Genomic DNA, 20672 nt, shown 5'->3' on the forward strand with positions numbered 1-20672 from the left:
AAGTTTTGTACTGAGGTATAATTTACCTAGAGTGAAATGTACAGTTTTAAGGGGACCCCTGATGAATTTTGAGAAATGCGTGTTCCAAGTAACCCACACTCCCGTAAAGAAATAGAACAATGTTTCAGCCCGGCAGCGCGAGGTTTTGAGCCCCAGGTTACACAAAGGAACAGAGGGCAGGGGTGACTCTTCCGGACCAGGCTCTGGGGCGCCCGCGGGGCCGCTCCGGGTGCGGGCCGGCGCTCCCGGGGGCGGGCGGGGGCGGGACTACAAGTCCCAGGCTGCTTTGCGCGCCCGCCAGCCGTGCGGAGCGGCGGGGTTGAAGGGAGGGGGCTCAGCGGCGGCGCCGAGGCGCTGGGGGCCGCGGCGCTGGCGGTTGGAGCGCGGGCTGGCGATGCTGGGGCCCGGGGCCCGGGCGGAGGAGGGTAGCATTGGCGAGGGCGCGGCCCCGGGGGCCGCGGCGGAGCCTGGGGCAGGGCCGGGGCGGGAGCCAGCGCGGCTGTGCGGCTACCTGCAGAAGCTGTCGGGCAAGGGCCCGCTGCGCGGCTACCGCAGCCGCTGGTTCGTGTTCGACGCGCGCCGTTGCTACCTCTACTATTTCAAGAACCCGCAGGACGCGCTGCCCCTCGGCCACCTGGACATCGCGGACGCCTGCTTCAGCTACGCGGGCCCCGACGAGGCGGCCGAGCCCGGCGCGGAGCCGCCCGCTCACTTCCAGGTGCACAGCGCGGGAGCCGTCACGGTGCTCAAGGTGGGACAGCGCGCCCAGCAGCCCCGCACCTGCCTCCCGGGAACCCGCCCACACGCCCTTACCCTGCTCCCCCTGCCTAGCCTCTGGGGCTGCCCCCAATGCCCAGCTCAGCCTAGCTCCTCTGACCATCGAACTTTTTGCATACCCTCCTTTCTCTAAAGCCCTTCTGCCTTTCTTTCCCCACTTCTTTCTCAGACTCTGTCCCCGTCCCCATCTCAAGCCCTTTACCTGGGTTTAGGCCAGAGTGGCTGGGGGCTACTCAATCCCTTGACCCGTTATCTCCCTCTGTGCCTTGCTTGCCTCGGGCCCTTCTCTGTCCACCTCCCTTCCCCTCCCCACCCCTCTCCTGTGGATGTTCTGTGTAACCCTCCCAGGCATTCATTACTGTAGGCTTCCTGCCCTTGGGTAAGTTATTACCCTCTTCAGCTGCCTCTTCTGTAAAATGGGGATAGCAGTAGTATCTACTTCGTGGGGGTGTTGGAATTACATGAAATATACTCTAACCTCTCCTAAGTGTTACTGCATTCACGGCTATAGACCGAGAGAGTCAGAGTTGGCAGGGTCCTTAAAGATAATCCACTGCAGTCTCCTCCAGAGTGGGCAGAGACACTCCAGCTAAGGTCACACAGACAGTAAGTAGCAGAGCCTGTTTGCTTGCTCTGTATTTTGGCTGGGAGAGGAGGGAAAGGTTTGCTTCAACCAGTTCTGCCTTGCCCATTTGAGGCTTCCTTAATCTTTTTTCTACACAGTGTGTAGAAGCATGGGACTAGAGTCAGAAGTCCTGATCCTGGTGCTGAGAAGCCTTCCCTGCCCCTGGGGGGTCCCATCATCTCCTAGGGGCCCTCCTGCTTCCGGCACCTGGGTGTCTGGGCCCTGGCCTGGAGTCGGGTCTCTCTCCCAGCCTCCTTCCCTGCCTGGTTCCTGTGAGCCTCCACCCTCACTCCGCTCTCTCGCTTCTCTTCCGTATTACAAGCTGGGCTTTCTCCAGAGCAGCAGGGCTGGGCTGGGATGTATGAAAACTCTGCAAAGCTGGCCAAGTGGAGAGCAGAGTGGGCTGAGCCTGACGCCCTTGGCCTTGTGAGCACAGGGCTGTTCCCAGGATCTCCGAAGCCAGCAACAGTTGGAGTTGCTCCCCAGGTCGTTTTTAGAGCTTTGTCAGCTCAGTTCTTGCTGTTTCAGGCAGAGTCTGATTACTGTGTTCTTTTAGGCTCTTCCATCCCTTCTTTAAGTGGGTGCAGACAACCTTTTTCTCCAAAGGAAGCCAAGCAGAGTTGCAGTTCAACTCGGGCTTACTTAGAAAGCATTTGTATAAACTTGGGCCTGATCTGAGCGAGTACACAGGGACTTTTGCCAAAGAAAGGCTTGTCCTCACTGTATATATGGACTGTCCCTGTGTACAGCTGAATTTCCTGTGGAATTGTTTGTTAAAACAGAAAATAGAGCATCCTGTTTCAGATTTTCTCAAATGACTTTGGAGCCCTCCATCAGGTTTTTTCATTAAAATTTTTTCAATGATGGAGGTATCTACATAAGTGGGGCTACAAGATGCAGTGTCAGGAGTGTGGCTTTAGAGTTGAATTGACTTGAACTTGTGGCCTGAATCTGCCACTCACATGTGTTGAGCAAATTATACCACCTCTCTGTCCCAGTTTCCTCTTCAGTCTAATGGGAATCTTACCTTCCTCATTGGTTAGCTTTGAGAATTCTGGAAAATAGCTGGCACAGAGTAGGCACTACATGGCAGCCATATGAAACAGCAAGTAGTGTCTTTGGCCAATTATGTAGTACATTCATATAATGGAATATTATGCAGCAGTGAACATAAAGGAATGAGAGCTATAGGTGTCAACATGGATGACTCTCATAAACGTAAAATTGAGAAAGAAAAACAAAGTTACACGTTGATTGCATACAGAGGTACCATTTATGTAAAGACTAAGAAGATCATGCAAACGCATATGCTGCATGGGGAGTGGGAGAGCTGTGTGGGCATGATGAGCCCTGGATTCAGGATGGTGGTTCCCACTTGGGGAGAGAGGGGAGCGTGAGTGGGAATGGGTGCCCAGGGGGGTTCTAGTGTCTCTGCAGTGTTTTATTTCTAGCACTGGGTGGTGTTTGTTATATTATTCTATCTTTTTGTATGTTCAGAATATTTCTTTAAAAAAAAAAGGAAATTGATTTTCATGTAGGTTACTGACTATGGAATATTTTGGTATGTAAAGTTGAATTAGTCACAGAATAAGACAGCATGCCCGAGACAAAGGGTTTGCTTTATAAAAACAATGGAAATGGAAACACAGGCAAGGCTTTTCAAAGGAAGGGAGCAGTCAAAATGTAAGGTTTCAGAGTAGGGGTGTGTTTTAGGAAGGATTTTTAAAATTTTAATTTAAATTTAAATTTTTTAATTTCTAAAAAATTTATTTTATTTATTTTATTTTTGGCTGCGTTGTGTCTTCGTTGTTGCGTGGGGGCTTTCTCTAGTTGCGGCGAGTGGGGGATACTCTTCGTTGCGGTGCACGGGCTTCTCATTGTGGTGGCTTCTCTTGTCGCGGAGTACGGGCTCTAGGTGCGCGGGCTTCAGTAGTTGTGGTGTGTGGGCTCAGTAGTCGTGACTTGCGGGCTCTAGAGCGCAGGCTCAGTGGTTGTGGCGCACAGGCTTAGTTGCTCTGAGGCATGTGGGATCTTCCCGGACCAGGGCTCGAACCCGTGTCCCCTGCATTGGTAGGCGGATTCTTAACCACTGCGCCACCAGGGAAGCCCCAAGAAGGATGAATTTTATTGTACAGTAATTCCTTCTGAATTGTGGGAGTAAAAATTTTATGGTGGTAAAAGTGGAAATTAGCAATTTATCTTCCTTTTCACCTTTCAGATCTAAGAACTGACTCCCATAAGCTTGAATGCTTCCCTTTAGGGCTGCTTAGCGGTAGGGCAGACCCTGATTTCTAAGGGGGATTGTAGGTTAGTGAGGATTAAACCCTGCTCAAGCTTCAGCTAGTTGTATATAATTTTATAGATACCATTTCTTTTGACGGGTTAAAAAGAAAAAAAAAATCAGCAATTTGCTTATTGTATCATCGTACGGTTCTTATTTTAAAGTGACTTTCTGCCTTCTCTGGAGGAGCTGTGGTTTTGTTGAAGTTTTCCAAAATGTTTTACTGCTTGAGTCTTAATGAAAGCTGGTATTGGAATTTCTTGGTAAAATTTTCTATTCATAAACTCAGGGATGTGGGCCTTATTTTACAGATGAGGGAATGGAGGCCGGAGAGGGGATGTGATTTGTCTGAGATGTTGAAGATAGATAGACTCAGATGCTCTTGGCTAGTAGAGACTCTGGGAACAGTGAGTGTCCAAAATGCCAGGTATCTAATTCTATTATCAGTTTTGACAAGTCTCCCTTTTTTTTTTTACTTTGGATTTCAGTGGTTTGGGATTAGATAAGATGTAGTGGCTTTTCCCTTACTGCATTTGATTTCTGTCCTTTTCATGCAGAATGAAAGCACCAGGAACATTTTACCTACCGATTCTTTACCAGGATGTATGGTAACTGTTACTAGACATTTGGAAGCTGCTACAACAGGCAGAAACTGATGCTTCCTGTGTGTGTGTGTGTGTGTGTAGAGGTGCTGGAGGCTTCTCACTGAGCTTTCCTGGGATCTGAGGCACAGGAGACCGTTCTGGAGTGAGCTGGCACTTAGGGAAGAGAGAGCATGTGACTGACTGGGGGTAAAGCTTGAATGACCCTGCTCTGCCAGATCTCCACAGTCCCCGGAGCAAGGAGCGTCATCAGACTGTCAGCAGATGCACTCCGCTCCCTCTCCTCCCTTTCTTGAAGGCATATGGTGCACAAATGGACACGTGTGTTGGTTTCTGAGTCGCACGTAACGGAACAATCATGCATCCCTATTCTTAACCCACTTTTGTGGGAAGGATGCACATTCTCTGGTGTTGAAACTGCTCTCAGCTTAATGACAAACATTTGCTAGCTTGGGTAATCATAGTGTGTGCAGTACAAAATAGATGTGGTGAACCAGCCTTCTTGGCTAAATGGTTCTGCTAAGCTGTTCTTCCCTGGGGCGTCCGCTCAGGGGTCTTGAAATGTTATTTAAATCTTTTATCGAGACATGACTTTCCACGGACTTTTCATGGTTTCCCAATGAGTAAGTTCCTTAAAGGCAGGTATAGTCTCACAGGTGTGATGTCGCAGTGGCTTTCTGTCTCCCACTGTCTGTCACACAGGCCTCATGGTAGTGTGGCCTCCACACTGTTTCCTGCTCAGGAGGCCCCAAGCACTGCTGTTTGCATCCCTGCCCTCCCAGAACAGCACCTGCACAGAGTAGGTGCCCAGGCAGACGTTTGTTGAACGAATGAGTAGAAGGTCCTTACCCAGTAGGCACTGGTTTTGGTGTGAGCTCCAACCCTTTAGAAGTGATCAGCCAGAATTCTCAAATGTATTAAATGACATTCTCACCACATGTCATGGAGGTGCCTGCCATTCAAGGAATGCCCAGTAAATATGACAGGCATCAGGGGTTCAAAAGAGGGATTACCGTCGGTCCTTAATTTTCAGGTCTCTTGTATTTCATGCCCACAGTCTTGACTCTGAGGACACTGTTGTAGCAGTGGGTGAATGTTTCATGTAAAAGACCATGTAGTAAATATCTTAGGTCTTGCACCAGTGCCATCTCTGTGACTACTCTGCTCTGCTGTTATAGTACAGAGACAACTGTAGACTGAGTGTAGCTGTGTTCCCATAATTTTTGTTTATGGATTCTGGAATTTGAATTTCATGTAAGTTTCACACGTCACAAAATACTGTTCTTTTGGGTTTTTTTTCCCAGCCATCTGAAAACATAGAGACCATTCTTGGCTTGTAGCTGTGTAAAAATAGGCAGTAGGCTGGATATGGCCCTCAGGCTGTAGTTCCCTGGCTCTGGTGTTTTAGGAAGGCCTGGACACTTCTCATTCATTCTGTCACTTACCCATTCTGTGTGCTTAGGCACTGGGGGTATAGACTGAACAAGGTGAACACCCTTCCTGTCCTTGGGGAGCTTTCTGTGTAGCCCAGAGACAGACGTTAATAAAAACAAAACCAACACCAACCAGTGCTGTGAAGTTTAAAAGGAAAGAGATGGGATGCATGTATGATAGGGGGTCCTAATTTAGTTTGGAAGGAGGAGGGCTAGGGAAGACTTCCTGAGGAAGTGACATTTGAGCTGAGGCATAAAGGGCACATTGGTGTTGACTGGAGAAATGGAGAGGGGAATAGAGTGTTCTAGGGAGAGGAAATGGCAGGCGCAGAGCCCCTTAGGTGTGTAGGGGACTCAAGGAATGCCCGATGGCAGCTGGGGTGGAGGGGAGGGCCTTGGGGCCCGAGGTGTAGGAATCAGCAAAGAATTCTCAGCAGGGCTTAACAAATAGTTGGGTTTTTTTTTTTCCTCCCAAACTGATGGTTGGGTTATATCCAGTATTTTCATCTAATTATGTTGGAGGATTGTCTTGTCTTGTGTTTTAAGAGTTGAAATATTAATATGTTACCCACTGGAAAACAGGTTTTAAAGTTGATAAATGCAGAGTTGAAGATCTTGTGGTCCATTGCCTCTTAAGCACCATTGTTTCTGAGCAGGGGTTGCTGGCTCGGGGGCTGTGTGGCTACAGCCTGCCCCACCCCTCTCGATGGACTGCCTTTCCCAAAGCATTCCTCATGGCCACCTTCCCTGACTTCTCTCATGTCCCACTTGCTTTGCTCATATGCGTGTTACCGGTTTTCTTCCCCTTTGGAGGAAACCGTTGCTTGAGAAATGGAGGGAGGGGTCTCATGCATTCAGGGTTGAGACGTGAACACCAGCTCTCCCATCTCACTGAGGCTTCTGAGGGGTGGACGGCTCTCCTTGTTCAGGTGCCTGCATCCATCATCAGCCTTCCCATCTCTGGGCAGAACAAAATATAGATAATAACCCTCTTTCCAAAGAAAGAAAAGAACCCCATTGTTGTAGAAATGACTGTCCGGTTGGTGGAGTGGAAGGGGTTTTGATTAGGAATTTTCAGTTCTTTTAGAGATTTATGTAGTAGGGTCTTAATGACATTTGAGTGGGTGTTTAGCTACATCCCGGCAGGCCCAGTCCTCAGTGGATTTTGTTCACTTTCACAGAGTGAATGCAGTATGGAATGGTGAATTAGGAAGTAGTGATGCTTCTAACTAGTGTTCTGCTAGATACTCTTCTCGGGAACTCGGTGAAGTGAACGTGCCGGGCACGTGTATGTGCGAGGCCTTCAGGGGCAGGAGGCTGAGGTGGTCCCTGGAGAGGCTGCAGGTTTCGTGATCACCCAATAAACAGTAGCTCACCAAGCTGCACCGGAAACCCCGAATGGACAGATTCAGGGTGGTGTTGCTCCCTAAAATGGGTCTAGTCCTGTTCCGGTTTTTGAGCATCTGATGCCGTGTCCTACTAGAGCCCCAACTCCCTGAGGGCAGAGTTTTGTCCCTGGTTCACCACTTCAGCCTTAATGCTTAGCGGAGTGTCAGGCACGGATTATATGCTCTGTATATACTGGGTAGCCGAATGAATACTTCATACCCTCATGTCCTCTTGGGGTGGGTGTGTGGTATGCTCTTCTTGCACGGTCAGAAGGAGATTTGCAGTGTCCATTCCTTTCTTTAGCAAATATATTTGAGCACCCACCATGTTGTAAGCATTATGCGTTTTCTGTATATACAGCAGTGAAAATTTTCCATTCATTTCAGAAACTACAGTGTTAAGACTTTAAAAATAGATAAGCACCTGATAGCTTTGAAAAACACTTTGGAGAGAAACGATTTTTGTCTGTAGTATTCAGAGTTGGGAGTAAATATCAAATGTCTGCAAGTTTTTTGATCCTGAGGGAGGTCTGGCATCTTTCCATAGTAAATAAAGAGGGGGGCAGGGAATCCTGAATGTAAAGTACTGATTTGGATATCACCCAGAGCCAGAAATCTGTGGTTTGCACAATAATTTCTGTGGGCATTGTGGAATTGGGAAGATCTGTATGACTGATCACCAAGAAGAGCTCCCTGGAGAAATGGGCTGGGGAGTTGGTTAGGTTTTGGTATAATTGTATAGCTGTTCAAAGGTTTAGTTCCTTTAGGATCAACAAGAAGTGTTCCCAGTCTGATGGGAATCAGCATCTTTTTCATGAGTTTGCATGCTTGGCCATTGCTTAACTTCTTCTGACTGATTGTGTGGGAAAACTGGAATCTGGGGGAGAAGGGGACATTCAGGAGCTGAGATCCTTTGGCCTCCTCTCTGGCCCTTTCCAGGGCCAGCCGTCCTGGAAAGAGCAGACTTCCTTTGAGCAGTCTGCCCTCAGGCGAGAACTTGTCTGGGCGTCGGATGGCAGGCCTGGCGGTGGACTGGAGGCGGACAGGCCAGTGTTATCAGAGATGTTGATCTTGGATTACAGGAATTATTTCTAGGCAGCGAGCCCAGTTTTCATTTCCCTTTCCAGCTCTGTGATGTCCAGGGGAGACTGTGCTTGCAGAGGAGCCTGTGTTTGGAAATCTGATGCAGCCAGCCAGCCGTTCACCTAACAGTCTTGGTTGGGCAAGGCCGTGATGGACATCTAGCGGGAGTCAGGTGTTGCCTCTGGCCTCTCAGAGCTGTCCTGTTCTGGGGTGTCATTAGGGCATTGTCATCAAGTGGCTCTGTGAGGTGGAGGAAGTCATTTGGTGTTTTTGTTCCAAGGGTCATTGTCCCTGAGTCAGAACTGATGAGACCCTCAGATGAGCCCGCCCTGCCCCTTGTGTGATAGAGTGAGAAACAGAGTCCCACAGCTAGTTAGCGGCAGCTCTGGCACTAAAACCTCCCCCAGACACCTGAGTGATATTTAGCCATTTTAAACCTAGCAGTTTGATGCTATTTGCCATCTTACTCCCTTAGTAGGAAATTAGGCTTATTCTTGTTTTTAGTTGTTGTACACAGATTCTGAAATTGTACATTTACCTCTTTGGTGCTGCAGCATAGATGTAAGATGTTCAAGTCACATGAAGATTGGAAATTAACAGTATAGATGATAAACTTCCAGTGGGGGTTGATTGATTATAGATATTAGTGGTGTTTCCCTGGCAGGACTAGACCTGCACATCCCTGTTCAGGAGCCTTCTCTTTGGAGGTGTGCAGAGGAAAACTGACCCTTGGTGTGATTTCTCTTGCTGCTCTGTAAGCCATGCCCTCTAGCTTCAGAAGTGAACCAGTTTTGGGGCTTCCCAGGTGGCGCAGTGGTTAAGAATCCGCCTGCCAATGCAGGGGACACGGGTTCGAGCCCTGGTCCTGGAAGATCCCGTGTGCCGCGGAGCAGCTAAACCCATGTGCCACAACTACCGAGCCTGTGCTCTAGAGCTCGCGAGCCACAACTGCTGAAGCCCACGTGCCTAGAGCCTGTGCTCTGCAACAAGAGAAGCCACCACAATGAGAAGCCCGCGTACCACAACGAAGAGTAGCCCCCGCTCGCCACAACTAGAGAAAAGCCCGCGCGCAGCAACGAAGACCCAACGCAGCCAAAAATAAATAAATTAAAAAAAAAAAAAAAAAAAAAAAAGTGAACCAGTTTTTTAAGCTTCACTGTTTACACAGCTCTCTCACATATACTCTCCCAGAGGTAACATGATGATAAGGCTATCTTTCATTTCTGTCCTTTAAAGGGAAGCATCTCCTTGAGAATTGTGGTTCTCAGATTGGTGTGGGGAAGGAGCCTCCTGGGATCCTGTTAACATGCAGGTAGTGGGGTTCCCCCCTAGAGATTCTGGTTCGGTTGGTAGGCCAGGGTGGACCTCAGGAATCTGCATCCTTATCCATTGTGCCGACCCTTCTGCTGCAGACCTTTGTGGTCCTCTCTTTGAGAAACACCACTCTCCACCAGATCATGAATAACTGCTCTCTTTGACTGTGAAGTAAAGACTGGCCCTGTTTGAGGATGGTTTTCTAAGCAGACTAGAAATAACTAAACTGCGTGGGTGAAGACCAGTGAAGTGTGAGCCATTTATCCTTAGGTTGACACTCTGTGGTTTATATCTGCTACCTTCTTTGCATTCTGAGTTTCTGTGCTCCAGAGCAATGGTTTGGGGCCTGTGACTCCCTCCTCGCAATGGCCCTGAAGTTTCTGTCTCCCGAGCTGATCACTCAGTCACTGGCACAGCACCACATGCTAGTGTTCCTCCAGGGCCGTTCAGAGGGAAGCTCCTGGAGGGCGATAGTGTTCGCTTGCCATCCTTAGGGTGATTCTGGGAGAGTGAGTTTTAATGATTACCACCACCAAACAGCTGATAAGGACTTTTAGAGCCCCCAGCTTTTCACCCAGAGAGGGGTGAATAACCGATTGATATAGGAGAACCATCTGGCACTTTCTGGAGGTACCAGCTCTATCTTAAAAGACTGTTAGAAATCAACATGCTTCCCAAACACTCCTGTAAATTCACTGAAAGGTTAGGCAGATTTCTGGTACCAGGCTCCCATGTTCCCCCTAATCTCTGATGGGCGGTGCCTGGGAATCTGCCCCTCCCAAACCCCAGTTCATAAAACTTCATGTTAAGTCAGTCATTCCTGTGTCCTGCTTTTAAGTTAAAAACCATCAAGCCAGAACATTGCAGTGTTGCATGGTGTGTGGAAGCCATCGCAGACAGAGGTGGCGTGGGGCTCTCCACCAGTCTGCTGGCTGTTGCTGCAGGAGTTTTTATTTATCCTGAGCTCATAAAACCCTGGCGCTCTCTTTATTGTGCAATGGCAGAGCTGATAGGGAGCCATAGGAATGTAGCCCTGTGGTCACTCGGAGGCCGCGTGCTCCCCTTCCCTCTGAAACAGAAAGCGTTTTGACAGGCTTCCACACTTCCTGCAGGGAAGAGCAGGCCCAGAGAGTGGCCTTGGCCTTGCCCTTGCCTTGGTGAGATCTGTCATCTAGGCCAGGCCCCTCACAAGCCCAGTTCTCTTTATTGCCCTCTTTTCTAGAACACGCATTTGCTTGTCTTTGTTCTGTTTGTAGTCTTCTCCTCGTCCCTTGCCCTTAGTTTGTAATCTCCATTAAATTGTTAGAGATGGGTTTAAGGAGTGGCTGATCTCTCAAGGTGTTTGCTTTTTAAAAGAAGATGCTTGAGTATCAGAGATGGCAAAACTCCTCAGACTGCTGCCTCCCAGAATGGGTGAGAAGTGGGGCACCTTTCCGAGGAGAGGCTGCCCCCCACTGCCAACCGTCCAGGGAAAGTGATGGCGGGGGAGGTCTAGGTTCTTGCTCAGCCTTTGAAAAGGATTTAGATGAGAATTCATGTAATTATTTTGCAAAATAAGTTATATGAAAATGCTGACTTCAGGATAGCCATTCAAAAAGACAAATAAGAACGTATCGTGTTCGTTAGAGGAATGGAGGTCTGTACAATTGCACTCCATTTTCCGAGGAGCCAGGAGATCCAGTATTATTTCCCTTCTCAGCATCTGTCACTGGGCTGAAACAGAAGATTTCAAAACTTTCCCAAGGAAAAATTACTTTTTTTTTCATTGGTACTGGGCCAGATCCCTTGAGATTGTTTCCAGGCCCATGGTTTTGAAATGTTCAGAAGAATATTTGGAACCTAAAGTTATTTATCAGATATGGGGTTGTAGTCTGTTTTTCATCTGAGTTTTGTTTTGTATTATCAGGCTGTTTACAATGTTCTTGTGCTTTTTATTGCTTATGGAAGAATTACCTTGGAAATCCAGATATCCTTCTTTCTTTCTTTGTTTGACCACGCCTTGGGGCTTGTGGTGTCTTAGTTCCCTGACCAGGAATTGAACCCAGGCTGCAGCAGTGAAAGCACCGGATCTTAACCACTGAACTGCCAGGGAATCCCCCAGATATCCTTCTTTAGATTTAAGAAACGAAAATTCCTTCATTATGAACAGGCATTGCATCCTTTTAAGATATGACTGAGTCAAACTATGCATGCAGCTTAAATTGCTTTCTATGACGTGTGCAAACTTAGCCCATCTGTATTCTCTTCTTGTGGCTCTCTCGTGACCGTTGGTTGTTCTGTTCTTCTGGCTTATAAACATGGTAGGCACTGACACTTTGGGGAGGAGCCCAGAGTTCACACCCTAAGTGGGTGACTGAAGTGCTCTGTCATCACCATAGAGCATGATTGGTTCTGTAAGGGATGTCGGATGGCCTCATAGATGGGATGTTTGAACTGGGTCTTGAGGGGTGAGTAGGCGTTTGCAAATGGGTTTAATTAGTGCTGTAGGAGGAGGGGTCGTTGAAGCTGAACTGGCTTCTGTGTGCCTGTTGTGTGGGCAAAAGGCTATAGTCCTGTGGAGTGTGGGTCAGTGTAGGCCAGGTGACCGTGCCAAATTGCCCAGCACTTAGAAGCCACCAGAGAGTTTTAAGCATGGGATAAATGTGACTTAGGTGACTATGTGTAAGAAGGGGGTTTGGGGAGGGGCGACTGAGGACAGCAAGACCAGTTAGGACACTCTTGCAGAGGCCTGAGGTTGATGAACCAGGACAGTGTCAGGGAGCGGGGATCTGAGAGACTGACAAAGGGATTCTTCGGGCTTGGAGACCTGGCGATCCTATTATGCTGGAGAACGGTTCCTCTCTTCTCTACATTTGTTTATGTGTGGTCTTATTATTGCTCACTGCAGTCTATTTTTAAAGAAATGTCTTTAGAGAAGAATTGTGGCTCAGAGCATCCGGTGGGAGCACCTTATAGCCAATTGATGGTCATACTCTCTCCAACCCAGTGAAGCTGTGCTGAGCCCCCCTTCGATGTCCTGAGGACCTTCTGTACTGTCAAAAAGACCAGCCTCTGATGTGGGAGTTGTCCTTGCCCATGAAGCCAACACACTTTAAGTTGAACTTGGCTGTTGGTTGGGGTCATCAACATTTCAGTATCTGAGAAAGACCATAGAGGAACTTCTGATTCCTGCTGACATGCTGAGAGGATGGATTTTGTCTTGGACGTGCGCTTCTCCGTCTTCCCATTAATAGCAAGGAACACAGACCCAGGTTTGAATTTTGATGTGCCAACTGGCTGTGAGATCTTGGGTGATCATGGTAATATGGATGGTTGACGCCTAATGAGTGTGCCAGGCACTGTTTTGAGCTTAACACGCATTAACTCATTAAATCCTCATAACAACATCACATGAAGTAGGTTCCTGTTATTCACATTTTGCCAATGAGAAGTCCGAGACACATTAAGTAACTTGCCTAATACAGCTAGCAGATGGCAGAGCTGTGATTTGAACTCAGTTAGGCTCCAGAGTCCAAGTAGGTAATACTTTGGGAAAGTAGATGATACTATCTTGTGAGATTGTTATGAGCTTTAAATGATAGCATGTATAAAGTGTTTAGCACAATGTCTGGCACATAGTAATTGTTTACTTAATGGTATCTAATATTATTACTAATATGCACGTATACATTATGAAATAGTCTATATAATTTTATTCCATTTTTGTAAAGAAAATTGCTACAAGTATTTATGGATAGAAAAGTATCTGAAAGGATGTACTCCAAAGTGCTGATTGAAGTTATTACTGGGGATGTGGTTATGTTCATTTTATTTTCTTTGTTTTTCTGCATTTTTCAGATTTTCCACAGCAAACATGGGTTATTATTATTATTGAAATAAAAGTCTAAAATATGTTGTTGGGTTTTGTTTTTGTTTGTTGTTTGTTTTTTTAAAGCTGAATAGGAGCTCCCAGGCAAACAGGAGTTCCCTAAGTGCTGGCAGAGTGAGGTGCCTCTGCAAAGCTATGGAACTCCACACTATGTATAGTGACTTCGAATTTGTTTGGTCTTTTTCTCAGTTTGTCTTTTAACTTTGTTTATGGTGGTTTTGGACACACATCCAGATATTTTTCTCTGCTGTCTTTCTTTTTGGGTTGAGACAGGCTTTTTTTTTTTTTTTTTTAAAGTTTTTTTTGTTTTTTTTTAAAATTAATTAATTAATTTATTTTTGGCTGTGTTGGGTCTTCGTTTCTGTGCGAGGGCTTTCTCTAGTTGTGGCAAGCGGGGGCCACTCTTCATCGCGGTGCGCGGGCCTCTCACCATCGCGGCCTCTCTTGTTGCGGAGCACGGGCTCCAGACGCGCAGGCTCAGCAGTTGTGGCTCACGGGCCCAGTTGCTCCGCGGCATGTGGGATCTTCCCAGACCAGGGCTCAAACCCGTGTCCCCTGCATTGGCAGGCAGACTCTCAACCACTGTGCCACCAGGGAAGCCCGAGACAGGCTTTTACATTCCAAGAGAATAGAAATGTTACAGCAGAGACTTTCTTCCTTTGTGTTGCTGGGGTAAATAATCAACGCCGTGAAAATCAATGCCTCCCTGCCCCTCGTCAGCTTGGAGTCAGCTCCCTAGAGTTGCCCGTGCGAGAAGCAGCTCTGTGGCTTACAGTCTGAAGATCTGCCCTTCGAGCCTTCAATTTGGGGCTCAGTCCTGAAAGAGCGTTGGTTTTCCTTGTCCACAGCATCAGGACGCACAGGGCATTTGCTGTCACAGGGCATTCGTCGTGGCCTTTGATTGCACTTCAGTGTGAACTGTTCAGGAGATCTCTGCACAGACCTTCCGTGTGAAGTGCTGCTATGCCGATGGTTGGATGTAAAGTCAGATCATGATCCCTTGTGTACCTTTAAAATTTGGCAGAAATCTACGCAACTGTTGTTACAAGATGCAGAAAGAGACAGAAACTTAATTTTAATTTACATAGGCATCTTCTACTAATTTAAATGGTTTTTATTTTACATTCAAATCTTGAATCAATTTTGAATTTATTTTCTTTTATATTGTGACCTAGGTTTCACACCTAGGTCGTAATTCATAATACTTTTATTTCTTTACAGATTTTTAGCCAGTTGTCCTAATGTCATTGTTTAATAATTAATAATTTTCCCACTGATTTGATTTGAAATGCTACGTAAGTATTTTATATCTATTTAGCCCTGTATTTTGATCCTCTGGTAGTAGAGTGCTGGTTTAATTATTGTGGCTTTATAATATGCTTACTTATTTGGTAGGGCAAAGCCTCATGCCTCATTTACTTTTTTCAGAATTCTCAAAGGTTAAACTTCAGATGAATTTTATAATTTCTTTCCCATGCTTTGAAGAACTTTTTAGAATTTTGGCTGGATTTTTTTTTAAGTTTCTATAATGCATACAGATTTCTTAAATGTATACCTATGCATTTTGTGTTTTGTTTGTAATTGTGAACATGTTTCTAACTGTCTGTTGCTGGTATGAAGGAAACGTTTGCTCATTGGGAGGGTCTGAGAGCCGAAAATTGACCAGGTCTCACCCAGTTCTGTACCCCTAGTGTTGACTGCTGCATTGGCCTAACTCAGGCTCTTAATAAATATTTGCCAAGTGAATGAACAAACATTTCTATGTATATGGTGTTCCTCCTTTTTCTTCTTTTGGATTACTTTAGATAGATTCCCAGGAATGGAGTTTTTGGTTAAAGGAAATGAGCATTATTATAGCTTCTAAAATGTGCTGAGTCTTTTTAGATGGAGATTCTTTACCAAAGGGCTGGAGACCCAGGGGATAAGAGTGCTTGGGTCAGTTGGTGGTATAGTGAGAATGTAGTTAGGAGATGAGGCCTGACTCCCTGTGTGTGCTGCAAGATTGTGGCTCCAGCCCCCATCCCCAGTAATGCACTTGCCTGCAAGAGTGGGCCCTTAATAAATGTGTGTTGAGATGAATTAACTTTACTGCGGAACTTTTCTGAGCACCAAGGAAAGAGCTGGTGTTGGAGAGAGGGAAGTCCCTGGGGCCCAAGAGAAGGGACAGGTGTCTGGGGCCCATCTCCCCAAGAGTGGACTTGTTTTGGGCTACTGGAGGTCTGGGTGCAAAGGCTTGTGGGAACAGCTGGAGTATCGCATGGTTCTTCTCAACCAGCTTTCAGGGACTGAATTCCACCTCAAGCTGGACGAGGCATGGCCTGGTTTCCATTCTCTGAACTGGCACCTCACGTCATGGTGCCTAAATGCAGCAGATGTCTGTCATATCAGGACTGTGCCCACTCAGTCCTTGTCTGCCCCCTGCTCCCCAGGACATTCATGCAGCTGTGTAGGGGACAACCAGAATGGCTTTCCAAGATGTTTGGCATGGTCTCTCATGTTGGGATTTGGTGCCATATTTGAACTATAATTTTAGCAGTTTTGAGGCAGTAGCAGTAGCTGAACATAGGAAAGAATGAGTCAGATATATGAATGCTTAACTGCATTCCAGTCACTGTGCTACACATCTTGGGCCATATTGAGGCCAGCAGGTTTTGCCTTTGTCTTGAAAGAACTTAGACTAGTGAAGAACGCACACTGCCATGGGAAGCTGTCCTGGGCTACATGGTGCTGTGAGTTCCCCATTCCGAGGATGGAAAGAGCACGCAGGTCAGGGAAACCTTATTTGGGTTTTGAAGAATGAGTAGGAGTTGGAGAGAATGGTGTCACGGGAGACTCAGGATATGGTCCCGGTGAGACTTCAGACAGTAGATGCTGACACTGACCTGTTGGATGCCTGCCTGGCATCGGCTCTTACTGTCTGCTGAGCTGTGAAGCTTTGCCTCGTCTCTGCTCCTTCCAGCATGATTGGAATGTCTGTCTGGCTTTCCAGAATGTGGGACTAAAGCATTTAAAATGGTGATTTGGGGTAGGGTGGGGCAGATATTGATTCTCTCTGGGTTATGCTGGTGGTGGTGATAAGCTTCGGCACTGACTGGCTCATTTGTCACCAGCTGGGCTGCAGCTCAGTGGAGCGAGCCCTGGTGACAGACTCCTTGAGGTGCTGTCTGTGAAGCCAGATCACTCGAGGGTCCTTGCCTTCCTTTGGGAGGGGCCAGTGAAGACACTGAAACTGTGAGCCATCAGCCAGACCAGCCAGACCCATTCTTCGGGGTCCCCAAATAATGTTGGCATCTCCATGGACATTAACAGAGCATGGGGTGGTTGGAGATATGGAGGTACCTAGTTAAAGAAGAAAGTTATTTGAGTCATAAAGTCCTTTGGGAGGTGAATGATGTTGGCTGCCCCACACTCTCAAGAACCCCATGCCCTTGGTCATCCCCAAGGCCGTTTCCCACCCGTTGGGTTTCCCACCTAGCCAGATCTCCCACCAACCTTGGCTCTCAAAATGGAATTTGTTTGCCATCATGATCTAGACCAGCACTGTTCAATAAAGACAGTGTGAATCAGTTATATACTTTAAAAAAAAAAATGTATTCATTTATTTTTGGCTACGTTGGGTCTTCGTTCCTGCGCACGGACTTTCTCTAGTTGCGGTGAGCGGGGGCTACTCTTCGTTGCGGTGCGCGGGCTTCTCATTGCGGTGGCTTCTTTTGTTGCAGAGCACGGGCTCTAGGGTGCACGGGCTTCAGTAGTTGTGGTACACAGGCTTAGTAGTTGTGGCGCGTGGGCTTAGTAGTTGTGGCTCGCGGGCTTAGTTGCTCCGCGGCATGTGGGATCTTCCCAGACCAGGGCTCAAACCTGTGTCCCCTGCACTGGCAGGCGGATTCTTAACCACTGCGCCACCAGGGAAGTCCCGCCAGTTATATACTTATAAGTTTTCAGATACCCACGTTAAACAGGTAAAATTAATTTTATAATTTTTTTAAAAAATTTTTATTTATATTTATTTTTGGCTGTGTTGGGTCTTCGTTTCTGCGCGAGGGCTTTCTCTGGTTGCGGCAAGCGGGGGCCACTCTTCATCGCGGTGCGCGGGCTTCTCACTGTCGCGGCCTCTCTTGCTGCGGAGCACAAGCTCCAGACGCGCAAGCTCAGTAGTTGTGGCTCACAGGCCTAGTTGCTCCGCGGCATGTGGGATCTTCCCAGACCAGGGCTCGAACCCGTGTCCCCTGCATTGGCAGGCAGATTCTCAACCACTGCGCCACCAGGGAAGCCCCCTAAAATTAATTTTAATAAATATATTTTATTTAACCCACTGTGTCTATAATATCTCATCATGTGGTAGTAGCCGTATTTCACGTGCTCACGAGCCATGTGTGGCTAGCGGCTACTGTGTTTGGACGGGGCAGATCTAGACTAACTTTACCTGGCTAACTAACCAAGCCTGGGGCAATGAAGAGACTAGTTTGTGATTCTACATCTAATTAGGACTGAACAGGCCAAATCTCTGTTCAGTCTCTGTTTAAAAGACATCACATGGGAAACACAGAGGCTTTGTGGATCGCTGCTGATTGTGCTGTTCTACTTTTAATCCTGCGCCGTCTCATGGGTCTCAGCTCCCTGAGGGAAGGGCCTCTGGGGGCTTCTCCGCCTCCTTGATCGTAGCACATGCCCCGGAACCATGTGCCCCCAACAGCCTTTCACAGCTGCTTGGGGATTGAATTCGAGATGCTTTTAGTGGTTGCTAGATTTTTTTTTTTTTAAAGGAAATGAACCCCAGCTAATCATTGTCTCGAGGTAGTTTTGCCTGCCTTATTGACCAGATTTCTGTAACATGAATAATATGTCAGACATTGAGAGCATGTGATCTAAAAGTTTTTTTGCCCGAGGAATTTAGTGAGAGATGATTAAGAGGTTACTAACTGTTCCTCAGTCAGAATTTAAGACTCAGAGATTTAAAGGGAAAAGGCTTTCTTGTAACAAGCAGCTTTCTCATGGTGTTTGCATTGCAGGAAACAGCTAGAGAGGTTAGTGATGGATCTGACACAGTATGGTCTTCTCCCTGGGATGGGGATGGGGATGGGGATGGGCGCCAGGCAGGGGAGCTGGTGGGAGGACCAGTACACACGCACACATGTGCACACACATGCACCCACTGTCAAAACACACACTTTCGCCTAAGCTGGGGGTCGGGAGACTAGGGGCTCAGTATGGACTCTGTGAAAGGAGGGAGGAGGAGGGATTAGGTGGGCTTTGGGTTCTGATTTGGCTGTCTCCCAACCCCTTACTCTTCCAGCCACTCTCTCCCCTCCTCTGGGAATGCTGGGGTCTCTTATCCTGCCTCGGAGCCAGGCTGAGCCCCCAGTGTCCACCCTGCAACCAAACTGCCACTCAGACGCAGGCTGCGCTTTAGGGCTCCTGGGCCTGAGCGAATCTCCTCTTCTACCTGAACCCTGCTTCCCCCCACCCCCACCCCCTTTCCAAGAGCAATGACTTTGTCTCATCTCATCATTGCCCTGCCAAGAATCCAGGAAGGCGCTCGAGTCTCTTTGGGCGTGGTCCCTGCTTATCCCAGCCCCACCCCCCTCCACCCCCCTGCCAGCCTCCCCTTGCCTGTGCTGTCTTGCCTCTGGGCCTTTGCACATACTCTTGTCTCTGCCTGGAGCTTCTTTTTTGTCTTGTCCTTCTGGCCACCGGCTGCTTTCCCTTTAAGACCAAGCTCCTGCATCATTTTATGATTACTTGTTCATTCATTTCTTCACTTATTTATTCAGCAAATATGTATCTGGCACTGAGCTGGATGTTAGAAAAATGGAGACATCTCAGAGTTTATGTTTATTGGAGAAGACTGTGAACCTTTTGAATCCACAGGTAGCAGTTTTCCTAAACTTTCAGTACCTGACCCTTGCCCCATCTCCTCTGCACCCTCCAGTCACACCAGCCCCACCTCACCCACTCTGACCTCTGTCATAGCACTTAACACACTCTTGAAACTACTGATTTATTTTTCCTATCTTTCTCACAAGCCCTGATTCCAGGTTCCTGATAGATAAGTATTAATAGTAAATGTCGGTTGAATGTATGGATGAAATGATGGCTTGGCTGATAGTTGGAGGGATTTTCTGTAAGATACCCAGAGATCATGTAGTGAATGGTTTTCCTTACCAGGGCTGTGCCTGCAAGTGTCACTAAAAAGACTCCAGGTTGTAGCAAGAGCACTTTGCTTGTGGACAGTAGAGGTTTGGTCTCTGGCTTATCACTTGCTGTCGGGCCTACAGAGCAGTTTTCCAGATTGCCTCTGACCCTGGGGTAGAATTTATAGGTGCTGAAACCACTGTGTCTGATGTCTATACACCTTACTGGATGCCACTGGTTCCCATAATCATGCCATGGCATCCTTCTCCTTGGGACTCCTTTTGGGGGGCAGCCTGGAGACCTGTGACCCACACCTGCCATCTAGTTTGTTTGTTTATAGCTAGGTTCATTGTTTTGTGTTCCCTCTGTATCTTGATTGATTTTTTTTTTTTTTTAATGTTTACAGTGAAATTCACTCTTTGTGGTATATAGTTCTTTGAGTTTGGACAGATGCGTAGACTCATGTATCTACCCCCACAGTCATGGTGCAGAATAGGTTGATTACCCCAAAATCCGCTTGTGCTGCCCCTTTGTAGTCAGCTTCTCCCTTCACCCAAGCCCTGGAAACCACAGGTTTGTCTTCTGTCCCTATAATTTTGCCTTTTTAAGAATGTCACATAAATGGAATTGTATAGCCTTTTGGGACTGGCTTCTTTCACATACGCATGTAATATTCATCCACGTTGTGTGAGTCAATCGTTTGCTCCTTTTTATTGCTGAATAGTATTTCATGGTACGGATGTGCCACAGTTTATCTGTTCACCAGATGAAGGACATTTGGCTTGTTTTCACTTTTTGGCGATTATGAATAAAGCCTCTGAACATTTGCATGCAGGTTTTTTTGTGAATGTATATTTTTATTCCTCTTCGTTGAATACCTAGGAGTGGGGTTGCTGGGTCACTTGGTAAGTGTATGTTTATAAGGAACTGCCAAACCGTTTTCCAAAGAGCTGCACCATTTTACATTCCCACCAGCAATGAATGAAAGTTCCAGTTGCTCTGTATCCTTTCCAGCCTTTGGTATTATCAATTTTAAAAAACTTTAGCCATTGTAATAGATGTCCTCTCTAGTTTTTAATCTGCAGTTTTCTTTGCTCACTCTCCCGGTTGCTGACAGGATCTAAATACCATTATTTGATTTGATTTGGCAGGGATGTTATCCATACCCA

At 47.1% G+C, this 20672-nt stretch overlaps 1 protein-coding gene across 5 annotated transcripts in view; it reads left to right on the forward strand.

Moving 5' to 3' along the window:
* Positions 1 to 336: 336 nt before the first annotated feature.
* TBC1D2B (TBC1 domain family member 2B) overlaps positions 337 to 20672 on the forward strand; it is an 87363-nt gene continuing 67027 nt past the window's right edge. For 3 of the 5 annotated variants that reach the window (XM_068556529.1, XM_068556556.1, XM_068556539.1), the window contains exon 1: positions 337 to 751. In XM_068556529.1, the coding sequence (XP_068412630.1) occupies positions 395 to 751 (357 nt within the window). In that variant the 5' untranslated portion in view covers positions 337 to 394. Of the gene's footprint in view, positions 752 to 1362; positions 1384 to 16117; positions 16138 to 20672 lie in introns of those variants that run through there. The other 2 variants (XM_068556548.1, XM_068556553.1) reach the window with 2 other exon arrangements.

This window comes from Eschrichtius robustus, chromosome 1, assembly GCF_028021215.1.
Source record: "Eschrichtius robustus isolate mEscRob2 chromosome 1, mEscRob2.pri, whole genome shotgun sequence".
NCBI lineage: Eukaryota > Metazoa > Chordata > Mammalia > Artiodactyla > Eschrichtiidae > Eschrichtius > Eschrichtius robustus.